Here is a 14,083-nt window from a genome sequence, read left to right as displayed (position 1 = left end):
AACGGGGCTGAAGGGAGGCAGAAGGGTGAGTGATGGAAAGCAGGTGAGCAGGGGCTAGTGGGTGAGCAGGCGTCTCAGGATGAGTTTCTAGGCCCCATGCTCTGCCCATTCTCTCCCTTGTCCCTGTGATCCCTGAGTGGACAAGGTCCCATGTGACCCCTCCCCCCACCATCCCCGGCCGTGCAGGCCACTCACCTGCGTTCCCCGGTGTGCCACACCTCGTGCTTGGTACGGTACTCAGCCAGGGCGAACACCTTCTCACAGTAGCGGCAGGGGTACTTCCTCCGCCACGAGTGTACATTGCTGTGCCGCTTCAGGCTGGACAGGGTCACGTAGGAACGCTCACAGGCCGCGCACACGTACAGCACGTGGCCGCCCACCACCTTCACCACGTGCTCGGGACCACCTCGGAAGCCCACTGGTGGGGGCAGGGCTGAGGCGTCCACTCCTGAAGGGCCACTGGGGCCAGAGCCCCCGGCTCCCAGCCCTGCAGACCCCCGAGTGCTGGCCCCCCTACGACACTGTGCCTCATGGGTCTGCAGCCGCTTGGGATGGATGAAGCTTTTCCCACATCGGGGGCAGGGGAGGGGCCGCCGGGGCAGGGGAGGCTGTGAGTCAGGGGCCTGGGCCTCAGCCCTGTCACCCTCCCACTCCCCGGCTGGCCTAGGCCCAGGCCCGAAGTTGTCTTCTTCAGGCTGCGAGGTGGCCATGGGGGCTGGGGCAGGAGGTGCCCAGGCATCACCTCCCTCCCCCAGGCCCTGCAGGCGGGAGATGCCCAGACGCCGCCCCAGAGCGCCGATCTCTGCCACGGCTGCCCCGTCCCCTCCACCACCAGGTAGTGCCAGCCGGGCACTGTAGATGAAATTGAGGACATCAGAGAAGGCAGCTGCTGGGACACCTGGCAGCTCCAGGACCCGGGGTGGGGATGAAGCGGGAGGTGAGGGTGGAGGGGGAGAGGAGGAGGAAGAGGAGGAGGAGGAAGAAGCTGTGGTGGAGGCAGGGTTGGGGGCAGAGCCCCCAGTAATTGGTGGGAGGGGCAGTGGGGCTGAAGCGAGCAGGGCCTCTCTGAAGAAGGGACTAGAAGCAGCCAGGACGCTGCGGTGAGCAGGGAACTTGGTGTCTCCGGCTATGAGGGTGACGTCACAGAAGAGGCCACGGAGCCGCTGCTCATTGAGCTGGCGCAGGACGGCGGGGGCATGGGACGGGTCTGTCACCTCTGCTGGGGGGGGCATGGCGCCAGCCTAGATGGAGGAGAAGAGGCCAGGGGAGGATCTCAGAGGCTGGGCAGAGGGCGGGGGCCTCTAAAATCAGAGGTGAGCTGGGAGGGGGTTGGGGGCCGTTGGCCAGAGACGAGTGGAAGGCTGACTGACTTCTGGTCACGGAAGTGAGGGGTTAACCTTAGCCACCCCACGTCCGGCCAGCATCCAACGCCCGTGTGTCAAACGTCGGGGGCTGGTAGAGGCCAGGAATACCTCAGGTCTTGATGAAGGTCAGGGGTCAAGACTTCCAAGCCACAGACTAGCGAGGTAAGCAATGATCACCCCTCTCCCACTGGGAGGGGGAGGGAGGCCCCACAGCCTCTGCTGACCATTTCTCAGGACTCCCCGGCCTGGACAACACGGCTGCTCTGCTGGCCTGCTGCCTCAGGCCCAGCCTCCCGCGGGGCAGACCTCTCGCACCACCTCACCTGAGAGCACAGCCAACATGGAGCAGAGCGGGGGTGGCTCAGCGAGTCCCTTCTGCCGGGCCTCTTCCCTCTGTGGGGAAACAGAAACCCCGTCCTCAATAAGGGAACCGGACGGGAGGGGACCCAGGAGGTGGGGGGTGGCGCAGTGTGCAGGGCCAACGAGGCCCAGGCTGCTCTGCAGACCCTGACCCTCCTGGGAGCCCGAGAGGTTATTTGCTGAGCTGCCTCCAGTTGGACCCAGGAGTTCACACAAATTATTGCAAAGCCTTGTGCTGCTGGCCCCCAGAAGTACAGGAACAAGATAATTTGCATATTCCCAATTTGCCTCAAAACAATCCAGGAGCACAGTTCAATCCCGTAGGTCCAGGGAAGCCTGCTGGATCACTCTCAAGTCCCTTTGGCCCAACCTTCGGGGCTCAAAGGAAATCAAAGATTTGCATGTTGTCTTTCACTATAATAATCTCATTTACATATCAAGATAGATTTGTCTGAGCTTTTTCATTGGACCAAGCTGCTAGATATTCAAATTAGGAGAGGACCTCTTGACATTAAATCTTAGAGGGGGTTTCTGGCCTAGGTGCCAGGTGACCACTGAAGACCACGAACTCTTGCACACGTGCCAGCTTGCTCCAATCTCTGAAGGGCGCTAAAAGGCCACCAGACCGGAAGTGAGGAAGCTTGGGTTCCACTCCTTATTCTGACAGCTGGTGGCTTTAGGACTTTGGCTTAAAAAGGGGAGGGTGGGGAATGCAACCCCTATCTCACTCTTGCTGGGAGGCTCATCCAAAAGGAATAGCAGGCAGCCCAAATGTGAGCTGTGGTGGTCACTGCCCAGAAAGCACCTCGCAGCCTCGGCTTTGGGGGCTAATTTTTCAGTTGAAGATCTCAATTCCAGAGCCATAAAGTAACTTAGCCAAAGACACACAGAGCTGGTCATGACAGGTGGGGCCTGTTCACAGACCCAGGCCTCTTGACCTGAGAGCAGAGCTCTTGGCCCCTCTCATGAACCCTCCATGAAGCCTGGGAGCCCTCCCCTTGCGCACGTCCTGAGTCACACATGACCTCCGAGGTGTCCTGCGTCAGGACTTCCTCATACAATTCCCACCCCCCCAGAAGATGCTCTCTTCCCATTTATTACTCATACTATCTGGACTAAGTTGCCTGCCCTCCACAGCCCATTTCATGTTCCCGAAAGATTGCTCTGAGCCCTCTCCTGGAGGACGAGGAGGGTGGTAAACAGGGGTGATATTCAAAAGTTCTAACAGCCCCGACTGTCAGGCACACACCTAGGTCAAATGCCTCTCCATCAGTTGAGTTGCTGGATTGCAGGTGGGTCAGGAATCCAGGGGAAGGGGCCCCGTTCGCGGTTTGGTGTTCAGTTCTGTTTGTAAAATGGGGAAAGAGAGCAAGGCCTCCCACTCCCTTCTGTGACAGCCACCAGCCAACAGGGACCCCCAAGAGTTGATGCTTTTACTTGCATTACCCCATTTGTTCCTCATCACTACCCTAAAAGGTAGCAGTTAGCTTCTTGACTTTAAAGTGACAGGCTGAGGCTCGGAGATGCTAGGTAGCTGCCCAAGGATATATGACCAGTTGGTAGCAGGGCTGGGATCTGATCCCAGGAAGTTCAGCTCAAAAGCCTGCGTTCTTGATTATATCACATCAGGATGAAGGACATGTTTACAGCTGTGATACTGTGATATAACAAGAAATAAAGTTGACCCTTGAACAACATAGGTTTGAACTGCACAGGTCCACTTACACGTGGATTTTTTTCAATGGTAAATATGACAGCACTACACGATCCGAGGTTGGTTGAATCCGAGGACGCGGAACCTTGGATACGGAGGCCCGATTGTAAGGCTATACTTGGATTTTCCACTGCGTGGACGGTCTGCGCCCCTAACCCACACACTGTTCGAGGGTCAACTGTAATATATTTGGTCTTTGTCCCCATTGCTGACACAGAGCTCCTAAAACTCTTGTAATTTCCCAAGTAACAGGGGTGCTAGGAGAATCTTACTCTAACATTTGGTCTTTGAGCCCAGTTCTTGACATTAAGCTCCTAAACTCCTTGGAATTTCCTGGGTGATAGGAGAGTCTCTTGTTCTAATGAGGCGACTCTTGGTGGGATCCCGGATGCGGGCTGGTCACCAGAAAGACAGAGCCATGATTAGAAGTTTGGAACTTTCAGCCCCAGTCCCCCACTGCCTCTGGGGAGAGAAGAGGGCCTGGAGACTCAGGTAATAATCGATCATGCCTATGTAATGAGGCCTCCATAAAAGTCCCTGAGATATGGGGTTCAGAGAGCTTCTGGTTGCTAAACACATCCCCATGGCGAGAGGGTAGTGCACCCCAACTTTGTGAAGACAGAAGTTCCTGTCCTTGGACCCTTCCAGACCTCGCCCTCCGTACCTCTTCATTTGGCTATTATCATATCCTTTATTATATAATAAACCAATAAATGTAAGTATTTCCCTCAGTTCTGTAAGCCATCCTAGCAAATTATCAAGTCTGAGGATGGGGTCATGAGAAAGCCTGATGTCTTGATGGTCAGTCAGAAGTACAGGAGGTCTGGGGAATTCCCTGGTGGTCCAGTCGTTAGGACTCTGTGCTGCCACTGCGGGGGTCACGGGTTCAATCCCTGGTCGGGGAACTAAGATCCCACAGGCCGCGCAGCACGGCCAAAAAACTAAATAAAATAAAATAAAACTAAAAGTTTTAAAACAAAAAAAAACTACAGGAGGTCTGGGCTTGCAAACTGGTATCTGAAGTGGGGGCAGTCTTGTGGGAATGAGCCCTTAACCTCTGGGATCTGATGCTCTCTCCAGGCAGACAGTATCGGAATTGAACTGAATTGTAGGACACCCAGCTAGTGTCAGAGAACTGGTCAGTGTGGGGAGAAAAACCCACACATTTCGTGTCAGAAGTGTCATGAGTTGAGTGTACAGGAAAACAGTTATGTTTTTCTTTCAACAGCACCCACTAGGGCCGCCACCAGCCCATCTAGGATCTTCGTGGAAATTAGAGGAAGGGGAAAAAAATAGAGGAAAAGGCCACGCACAGCAAAGCTTGATTCTGGCCCCCACTCACCCCCTTGGCCAGGCCTGCCCACCTGCACAGCCATATGGGCTTGGGGCCTACTGAGGCATGGCTATGTGCTGACTGCCAAGATATTTGGACAAGGCCTATCAAGGCTTTTTAGAACCACAGAGGTCCAAGGCTGGCCTGGCCCTTGGAGATCATCTAGAACCATCATCATCATGGTACTTGGAGCTGCCATTGATGAGAAAAATATTATGTGCCAAATCCAGTGCTAAGCATTTTATCTGCATTATCTCAACACTCAAAAGGACTGCAGTGAGGCAGGGGCTAGTGTCAAACCCATTTTACAGATGAGGAAACTTGAGGCTTTAAATACTCTAGACACCACACTTGCAGGTAGAGAGAACGTAGTGACAGGGTGATTTGCCCCTGGTCTCACTGCTAACCAAGCTGGGTTTGGACCCTGCTCTCCTGAGTTCAACTGCCCCACCAGAGGCCACTGCCCTGCAAGGGTTTATGGGAGGTGGAGAAGACACTAGTTATGGGACCCTGGGCAAGTTACTTAACCTCTCTGTATGTCAGTTTCCTTGTCAATGAGGTGGGGATAATGAGAAGCGCCCACTACATAGGGTTGTAAAGAATAAACGAGCTGATGACTGGCAGTACGTAGAAGAGTGCCTGCCATGCGGCAAATGCTCAGGAAGTGCTAGCTCTAATTATCATCTTGGAACTCAGTCCCGGAAAATGGTGGGGGGAAGTGGTGAAGAAAAAGGGGCAGAAATCAGGCTTCAGGGTAGGTTTGATGGCTCTGTGGTTTTTAGTTTGTTTTTACCATTTCTCTACTCTTAACTGGCTGTGTGATCTTAGAGGTGTGACTGAGGTGCAGATCTGAGGGCTGCCACCAGATACACTCCACCTCTTGCTGTTCCCTCTGCCTGGAATGTTCTTTCCTCAGGTAGCCTCATGCCTTGCTACCCCACCTCCTTTAAGCCTTGACTCAAAAGTCACCTTCCCCCAAGGCCCTCCCTGGCCGCCCCGTACCTCCCCAAACTCCCTATCCCTCTCCCCTACTTTATTTTCCTCCTTGGCATTTAGTAAGACATACTGTTCATTCATCGCTAGACTGCAAGCTCCAGGGGAGGGAGAGATTTTTCTCTGCTTTGTTCACTGCTACCTCCAGTGCTTAGAACAGTGCCTGATACATAGTGGGAGATCAAAAACATTTGGGGTAAATGAATGAACCTGCTTTCTTCAAGTCGTCCTGGAGTGTGTCCACTTTCAGGAAGGACGCCATCCTCAGTCCTGGCCTGACTTGGCCAGGAGCTGGGGGTGGCGAGCGTAACTTGACCACTTCCAGGGTGCTCACGCTTTGCCTGATTTACCTCCAGGGCTTTACAGGCGTTGCCTCATTTAATGGTTTCCTCAGCCACCCAAAGTTGGCATTTATTTTATCCCAATTTTACAGATGAGGAAACTGAAGCTCACAGAGGGATTTACCTTGTTCAAGGTCACACAGCTTGTGAGCAGCAGAGTCAAAATTCAAATCCAGGCCTGTGTGAACCCAGAAGCAGGGTCCTTCCCTCTGCCACACTGCCGGGGCCAGCGGGCTACCGAAATCACCACGCGAGGTCTCACGTGCTAAATGGTAACTGTGTCATATCTGACTCCACCCTTTCCCTCACTCTCCACATCCAGCAGCCACTGAGTCTGGTCAAATATGCAACCCAGTTTTTTTTGTTTTTTGTTTTCTTTTTTGGCCATGCTGTGCGGCTTAGGGGATTTTAGTTTCCTGACCAGGGATCGAACCTGGGCCCTCAGCAGTGAGAGTGTGGAGTCCTAACCACTAGACTGCCAGGGAATTCCCTGCGGCCCAGCTTGGGAATGGCTCTGGAAACCTTCCCTCTAACCTGCCTCTGGCCCCCAAACTAGCTCAGGGCCTTGTTAACACTCATGGTCCAAGGCCATGGCCTCCCAGCTCGTCCCCTGCTTCTGGTCTTAGCTTCCACCATCCAGCCTTCCTCTCACTGAGGATCAACGGCCCCGAAGCAGCTCAGGTGGCATCGCTCCTGGGCTCAGAAACCTTCTCGGGCCTCCACTCCGGAATAAAGCTCAAATTCCTCAGCTGAGCATTCGAGTCTAATTCCCATCTTCCTCTCTATTCTTGCGTTGCATGAGTCTCCCCTTAAGCACACGCTGTGCTCTCCATCCCCAGCAGTCCCACACCTCCATGCCCTCGCCCATGCTGGTTCTCCTGCTAGAAATACAACCTTCCCCCCAGCCTCTTCCCCAAATCCCTCCAAAATGTTAAGATCTACCTCAAATGCCATCTTCCTCTTGGCCCTCCCTGACCCTCAGGACAAGAACAATCTCTCCTTTGCCTGGTTCATCAACGTTTTGTGCTCCTGTGGCCAGTATCCAGCAGTGGATGCTAGGTTCTCCCTCCCAGGCTGAGACTCCCTAAGTCACTGTTTAAACACACCAGTCTTCTGAAATGGACTGGTGCAGGTGTTAAGTTCTGCAGAAATTGGGCAGAAGTGCGTGTGTGTTTGGCGGGGGTGGTGCACAGAGAGGCCCACAGAAAGCTTCAAAAGGGCAGTAGAGGACACATATAAAGAGCACATGATCTGGAATCAGACTGGCTGGGTTCAAATCCAGCTTTACTTCTTACTAGCTAAGTGGCTTTGGGCAAATTACTTCCCTGGGCCTCGGCTGGCTCATTTGAAAAAGGGAGGTACTTAGAACTCCTACTTCCACGCGGCGCTGGGAGGACTAAATGAGTGACCATACGTAAAAGCACTGAGGACAGTGCCTGGTGCACAGTGTTAAATAAGTGTTTACTGTTGTTATTAACCAAGCCCCAGGAAGGGGCTCAGTGCTGGCAGAGGGCTGACAGTGGCTGGCACAGGCATAGTCCCCAGACTGTAGCTACTTTCCAGGTATGTTTTCCATGTGCTACCTACCTACAGCCCTGTTGGAAGACGGACAGGGCAGGTGATTAGCCCCATTTTAAAGATGAGGAACTGAGGCTCACTTAGGGAAGGTGCCAGCGAGGAAGGGGTAGGGCCCGAACTCTTCAGTTCTAGTCTAGGCCTCCTTGCCCTCCACCAGGCCGTGGTGCACCTGTTGTGCAGGCCTGACATAGCCAGCATGCCCCCACGCAGTGGGGGGGGCCTGGCCGTAGTGTCCTCCCTGCCCCCATGCACACGCACCCTCCCCGCCAGGCCAGGGGCAGACCACAGCGATATGTACACTTGGAACACACACACACACACACACATCTACAGAAGGGCACACACACACACACACACACACACACACACACACACATCTACAGAAGGGCCTGGGCCCCAAAGGTGAGGAAAACCTGTTCTGAGGAATCTGCCTAGTGAGCAAATTCCATTCCCAGACCCTTCCACGGTCGCAGGAGGGGCCCAGTGTGCATCACAGAAGAGACAGAATAGCAGAGATCCCTGCAAGGGGGCAGAGAGAGGGTTGAAGCAGGAGGAGACTGAAAACTTCATGTTTCTTTTTTCCATTTCAGTGACAAGAGTCACACCCGGCCTTTACATAAACATGGCCAAGGAGCTGCTCCGTCCAAGTTGAGTTTCCTCGCAGCCGCCAGGCCTCTCCACCCGATGACCCTGACGCGCTGGGCGGGCCGGCGAGGGGCTAGCGCACAGACCCTGCACAGACTAGCTGGGCTGCCCGACAACACCCAGGCCTCCCGCCTGCTGCCCTTGCTCTGCCCCATATTTATCTCCCCTCCTTCTTCATAACATATCCCCACAGCAGCCCCACACGGCCACTCCAACACGCAGAGGCAGGCACGCACACACAGCTCACGGCTGATCTCCAGAGTCCGAGGCCCACACGGCCCTTGTCACGCCATCGCCCTCCCCACAAGTGTTTTCTGACCAGCTTGCTTCCCAGCCCAACAGCACAGATGGGCTCCCACAAACGACGTCACAAAAGAATCCCGTAGGGAATGTCGCAAACACACAACCTTCCCCTCGCTCGGCTGCCCCCCCATCCCATAAATACAACCTGCATGTTCCACCCAGGGCCCCTCACACTGGTGCCAGCCGCCCTAGGGGTACCTGAGACACACCCTGGGGCTTCTCACTTCCTGCACGACCCGCGGGACCTGAGTTCTAGACATGCATCCCCCCGCGCCCTCCCTCCCCTGTGCCACCTGATCGTCACATGGACCCAAGAACCCATCCAGCGGGCCATCCTCTCTGAGACTGGACCACACCTCAGCGGGGCCGCATGAACGGGACCGGACCCGACACCTTCCCACTCAGACTCAAGGGTACACAACTGCCCTCTCCAGCTGGGCACACAACACCCGGCACTCCGGCGCCCTCCACAGCACTTACCCCTCGCCAGCTACGCAGAAAACAACAGTTCCCAAATAGTTCATATGTGCAGCGCCAGACACATATGTGCAAGAAAACACACGCCGGTGTAAAACATGAAACCCCACACCTAGCAAACTCCGCCGGTACTGTGCCCGGCTTCAAATGCGGACCTGTCACCCAAAGCCACAGGGCCACATCTTGTAATTCTGCCCCACAACACTGGACTCTCTCTGTCTGGCTTTCTGTCCCCATAGCCCGGGAGAGCCCTGCAGGATCCCTGGCTGCCGCACCAGCCAACAGTGGTGACCAGGAGAGGTTTACCTTGCCCCACAACACAGGAGGAGACACACAAGCTCCAGGACTCACAGCCACAACCCTGCCCCGACGGCGCGGCGGCTCCGGGTCGCCTGCTCGCCCTGCGCACCCCGCACACCCCAACTCTAGGGCACTCGGCGGCCCACCCCTCCCCCCACCCCCCTGCCTGGCTCCTACGCCATCGCCCTCCCAGCGGCTTGCAGCGCCGGCCCGGGCTCACACCCGCCCCGCCCCACCCCAACGTGCCCCACAGAGGGAGGGGGACACTGGGCTGCAGAATTAACCCTTCAAGCGGGGAATGAGCGCGGCCCTTTCCACGGCCCCAGGCGATCGCGCCCCCCGGCCGCCGCTGGGTCGGACGCCGTACCCGGGCCCCCTTAGTCGCCCCCCCCCCAGCGCCGTGCGCGCCTGGAGGCGGGGCCAGATTCAGCCCCCGACCCCTGAGCCCCCAGGTCAACCCGAAAGGGGAGCGGTCGCGGCACGGGACGTGGCCCGGGCCCCCGCGGCACCGGGCAGCGGGGAGGGGGCCCGGCTGTTGGCTCCGGTCCGCCCTGGCCCTGCCCGGTTCGCCCCGGGGCCCACCTGACTGCGATGGCGCCGCGTCCGCCAGGCCCGACTCATCACCGTGGCCGCCACCGGCCGCTCCGGTTTCGCCCGCCTCCAGCTCCGGCTCCGGCTCCGGCCCCGGCCCCCCCAGCGCCCGGCCCCGGCCCGGCCCCGCCGCCGCCGCCGCCGCCGCCGCTGACATCATCGGCTCCCCCCGCCCCGGTCCTACCCCCACCCCCACCCCCGGAAACAGTACCCCCCCAGCGCCGCCGCCGCCGCCGCCGCCGAGAGGAGGCTGGCGCAGCGCAGCAGGCACAGACACCAGGCTCCGGGCTCGGGCTCGGGGCGAGCGCGCCCGACGGCCTGCGCCCGGACCGATCCCGGGAAGGGAACGGCGCCACGCAGGGCGGCCGGACGGGTGGGCACCGAGCTAGGCGCGGGCCTGGCTGCAGCAGCAGCGGCGCGGGGCCGCACGACCACCCACTCCCTGGGAAGGGGTTTCCCCCCCCCCGCCCCCTGCACGCTCTTCACTCAGTGGTGCACACCGCCCAGAGCACGCACACCCTCTCCGCAGACACACAACGTGGCAGGCTCACAATCAGGCCCAATGGGACCCGCAGACCCAGGCTCAACACACTCAAAGGGGCAGCCCTGGAGAAACACACACACAGACACACACACACACACACACACACACACACACACACACGCTCCCTCTCCAGAAATGCACAGGGCCCCCCCCCCCCGACCCCCCAGGCCGCGAGCTGGGAACGCCCCAGCCCTACAGAACAGGTACACGTAAATGGCTACCAGCGCAGATGAACACGCAGCTTGCTATTTTGTTCCCACCGGCAGAAACATCCACATGTATATACTCTGCGTAAATGCAGAGGACTTGGTGTGGACCTCCTGGGACAGCACCAACACCACCAGGTGGAAGCACACAGAGGAGAAACACATTCCTGAAACTCCAGAGGGACAGTCCCAGAGACTCCTCCCAGGTGTTCAAAAATTCAAAACTCAGGAGAAAGAGGAGCTGGCCCTCAGAGGTCCTTTCCATAAAACCTTTCGGAAATCGGGCAAGACATAAATAAATTAACTAAAAACCGAAGATATCTCATCACAGAGGTAGTTGAAAAGAGGAAAAAAAGAATCAGACAGACTTTGGAGTCACAAAAATGTAAAGCAAGCAGAGTTGGAAACATTGAGAAAATTGGCCCACCCCCACCTCAGGGAGGTTCCAGGGAAGAACTCCGCCACCCCTCCAACCAGCTCACAATGGCTGGAGCTCTGAAGGGCCCAGGGCCCCTGAGCCAGGAGGAGAGGAGGAAGTCCAAGGGAAAGATGGTGAGTGTGGGGCGCAGGGGCGCACAGCCCCCTTCCCTGTAGCTCCTGGCTGCTCCCTTCCCCCTCCTTCTCTAAAACTTCCCAGCTTTCCTAGACACCCACAAGCAAAATTCATAATGGTGTTCCCAGATGTCCCTGGAACCTGTGACATCACACAGATACACAGCATCTGAGGCCGCCTCCCCTCCCTCAAACCAACAGAGCATCCCTGGGTCCTCTTTTTCTCCTCCCAGGAACAACTTACCCAGAGAAACACGATGCTCCAGGACTGCTCACTCCCTGCTTCCTGCTTTAGAGGCTCCAGACCCACACTGTACCACCTCATCCATTTTTCAGGCCCTTTCTAGCTCCCAAGAGTTCCTCGGCAAGACAGCCTGCCCTTCTACTGCCCTACAGGGTCCCAGAACCCAGCCTGACATTCGCCCTACCCCTGGTCCCCTGGACTATGGCTGCCCTAATGCCCGCGCTCCTTTCTCCCTAACAGGCTGGCTGTCACCCCTACTTCAACCTGCCCGACTTCACCCAGCCATCACCGCCCTCCACTCCGTCCAGCCTCCCCTCGCACCAGCGCTGCCGGCCCTCTGATGTCACCAAGGGCCTGCTCGTGGCCCTGCTGGGTGGGGGCCTGCCCGCTGGCTTCGTGGGCCCCTTCTCCCGTATGGCTTACCAGGCTTCCCACTTACCCTCGTTGGAGCTGCTCATCTGTCGATGCCTCTTCCACCTCCCTATTGCCCTGCTGCTGAAACTGCGTGGTGACCCCCTCTTAGGACCTCCCGATGTCCGGGGCCGGGCCTGCCTCCATGCCCTGTTCAACGTCCTCAGCATCGGATGCGCCTACAGTGCGGTTCAGGTGGTGCCCGCTGGCAATGCTGCCACCGTCCGCAAAGATTCTTCCACCGTCTGCTCTGCTCTCCTTGCCCTCTGCCTCGAGAGCCAGCATCTCAGTGGCTATGACTGGTGTGGCTTGTTGGGCAGCACCCTGGGACTCATCATCATCCTGGGACCTGGACTAGGGACACTGCAGGAGGGGACCACAGGCCTCTACACTGCCCTGGGCTATGTGCTCACTTTCCTGGGTGGCCTGGCACTGTCGCTGGGCCTCCTGGTGTATCGCTCCCTGGACTTCCCCTCCTGCCTACTGACAGTGGCCTTCCTGTTTGGCTTGGTGGGGCTGGTGGGCTCCGTGCCAGGCCTCTTTCTGCTGCAGACCCCCGGGTTGCCTAATGATCCTCTGAGTTGGAGCTGTGTGGGGGCAGTGGGGATCCTCGCCCTGGTCTCCTTTGTGTCTGTCAGTTATGCGGTCACCAAGGCCCACCCTGCCCTGGTGTGTGCCGTCCTGCACTCTGAGGTGGTGGTGGCTCTGATGCTGCAGTATTATGTGCTCTATGAGACCGTGGCACCTTCTGACATCATGGGGGCAGGGGTCGTGTTGGGCAGCATTGCCATCATCACCACCCAGAACCTCAGCTGTGAGAGGGAAGGTCAGGTGGAGTGAGATCGAACTTGAGAGCCTGGGGGTGGGGTGGGGGGGACTGGGTAAATAGAAGGAAAAACTGGAATACAAACATGTGAGAACAAGTGACTGTAAAAGAACTGGTGTGGGAGAGTGACACCCCTTGGAGTCAATGGTGAATTGGGGACTCAGTGGAGAGGGATTGCCTAGAAGACTGCCTGGAAGACCTGGAACAAGCCTGGAGAGCAGGCTTGAAACAAGCCTGGAGAGCAGGAGTCTAGGCTGGGGCTTGAAGGGAGGTCTGAGGAGCAGATCAAAGTGGCTGAGGCAGGCAGGCCATGAGCCACTGGGAGGATTTTTCCCTCAGCGGCAGAGAGAAAAGCCTTGGGGCTGGAGTGTCTGGGGCTTTCAGGCAAACAGAGCAAGCAGCTGCGTTGGGGGAAGGGAGTGTGTTTTTTTTTTCTCTGAGCGATGGTTTCCCTTCCTCGTGGTTATGCCTCCCCACCTTGGGGTGGTGACGTGATATTGACATCAAACAAGGATCACTCTGAATGTGGCTGTGCAGTTGGTGTCATCTCTGCTTTGGAAGGACAGTGGAAGTCCTACCCCCTGCTCTTATTGGAGAATCCCTTGGGATCCCCGCACCACCACCCCCCGCCCCATTTTTGAAATATTCTAGAAGGGGTAGGATTTCCTAATGTTCAGATGCATTGACCCTGAGTCCCCCAGGATTTTTGTGTCCCACCCAATGGCTAATCTGCTTTTCCTGGATTGTCGCGGTCCCGTGACCTCTCCCGGACAGTGGCCAGCGTCCTTCCGGAGAAGGCCTCTGAGCTGAGACCTCTTCGAGCGGCTCAGGTCGAGGATCCAGAACGAGAGCTCCGTACAGCGCCCCATTAGAGGCTAGGAGATGCCCACCCGTCCCAGGAGGCCGCTCGACAGATATCAGCTACTTCCGGACAAGCAATTGGCCTCGCCATGTTGATCCTTCTTGCATATTCAGTGATATTACTGCATATTCATGACCAAGGACGGCCCCAGTACTCCCCCTCTTCGGGAACCCACTTGGGAGGATCCGACCGGCCCCGCCTCCTTCATTACCGAATCTCAGAACAGACCATTTTCCAGCGTGGGGGGGTGATATTAATCAGAAACTTTGGCGGAAGATGAAACCACACGCCAAACTAGAATAAAAGCGGCCTATATTTACCCTCGAATCTTCAAACCTTAAGCTTCAGGGCGGGAGGTAGTAGCGAGGGGAGGCGGCGGGATAAAAAAATTCCCTTCCCCTTCGTCATTTCAAAAGGTGACCCAGCCAGGGAGCCGGGG

At 57.0% G+C, this 14,083-nt stretch overlaps 2 protein-coding genes across 6 annotated transcripts in view; one reads left to right on the top strand and one right to left on the bottom strand.

The window, feature by feature from the left end:
• Window positions 1-12,098, bottom strand: part of ZBTB4 (zinc finger and BTB domain containing 4) — a 23,537-nt gene extending 11,439 nt beyond the window's left edge. For 2 of the 5 annotated variants that reach the window (XR_012328562.1, XR_012328563.1), the window contains exons 1-3: window positions 9,991-10,147; window positions 1,688-1,757; window positions 196-1,241 (exon numbers count right to left, since the gene is read on the bottom strand). Coding sequence is in view for 3 of the 5 variants with exons in the window: in XM_033848142.2 (XP_033704033.1) it covers window positions 196-1,232 (1,037 nt within the window). In the remaining 2 variants the exon portion in view is untranslated. Of the gene's footprint in view, window positions 1-195; window positions 1,242-1,687; window positions 1,758-2,973; window positions 3,069-9,414; window positions 9,470-9,990; window positions 10,148-11,984 lie in introns of those variants that run through there. The other 3 variants (XM_033848142.2, XM_033848145.2, XM_033848144.2) reach the window with 3 other exon arrangements.
• SLC35G6 (solute carrier family 35 member G6) lies at window positions 11,730-14,083 on the top strand. The gene has a single exon (XM_004327187.4). The coding sequence runs from the start codon at window positions 11,960-11,962 to the stop codon at window positions 12,794-12,796; it is 837 nt and encodes a 278-aa protein (XP_004327235.2). The 5' UTR covers window positions 11,730-11,959; the 3' UTR covers window positions 12,797-14,083.

Source organism: Tursiops truncatus, chromosome 20, assembly GCF_011762595.2.
Source record: "Tursiops truncatus isolate mTurTru1 chromosome 20, mTurTru1.mat.Y, whole genome shotgun sequence".
NCBI classification, from domain to species: domain Eukaryota; kingdom Metazoa; phylum Chordata; class Mammalia; order Artiodactyla; family Delphinidae; genus Tursiops; species Tursiops truncatus.
This window is presented reverse-complemented; position numbering and strand designations above follow the sequence as displayed.

What these genes read in the sequence shown, in the direction of transcription:
- SLC35G6 (XM_004327187.4), top strand. Translation starts at nt 11,960, where the DNA reads ATGGCTTACCAGGCTTCCCACTTACCCTCGTTGGAGCTGCTCATCTGT.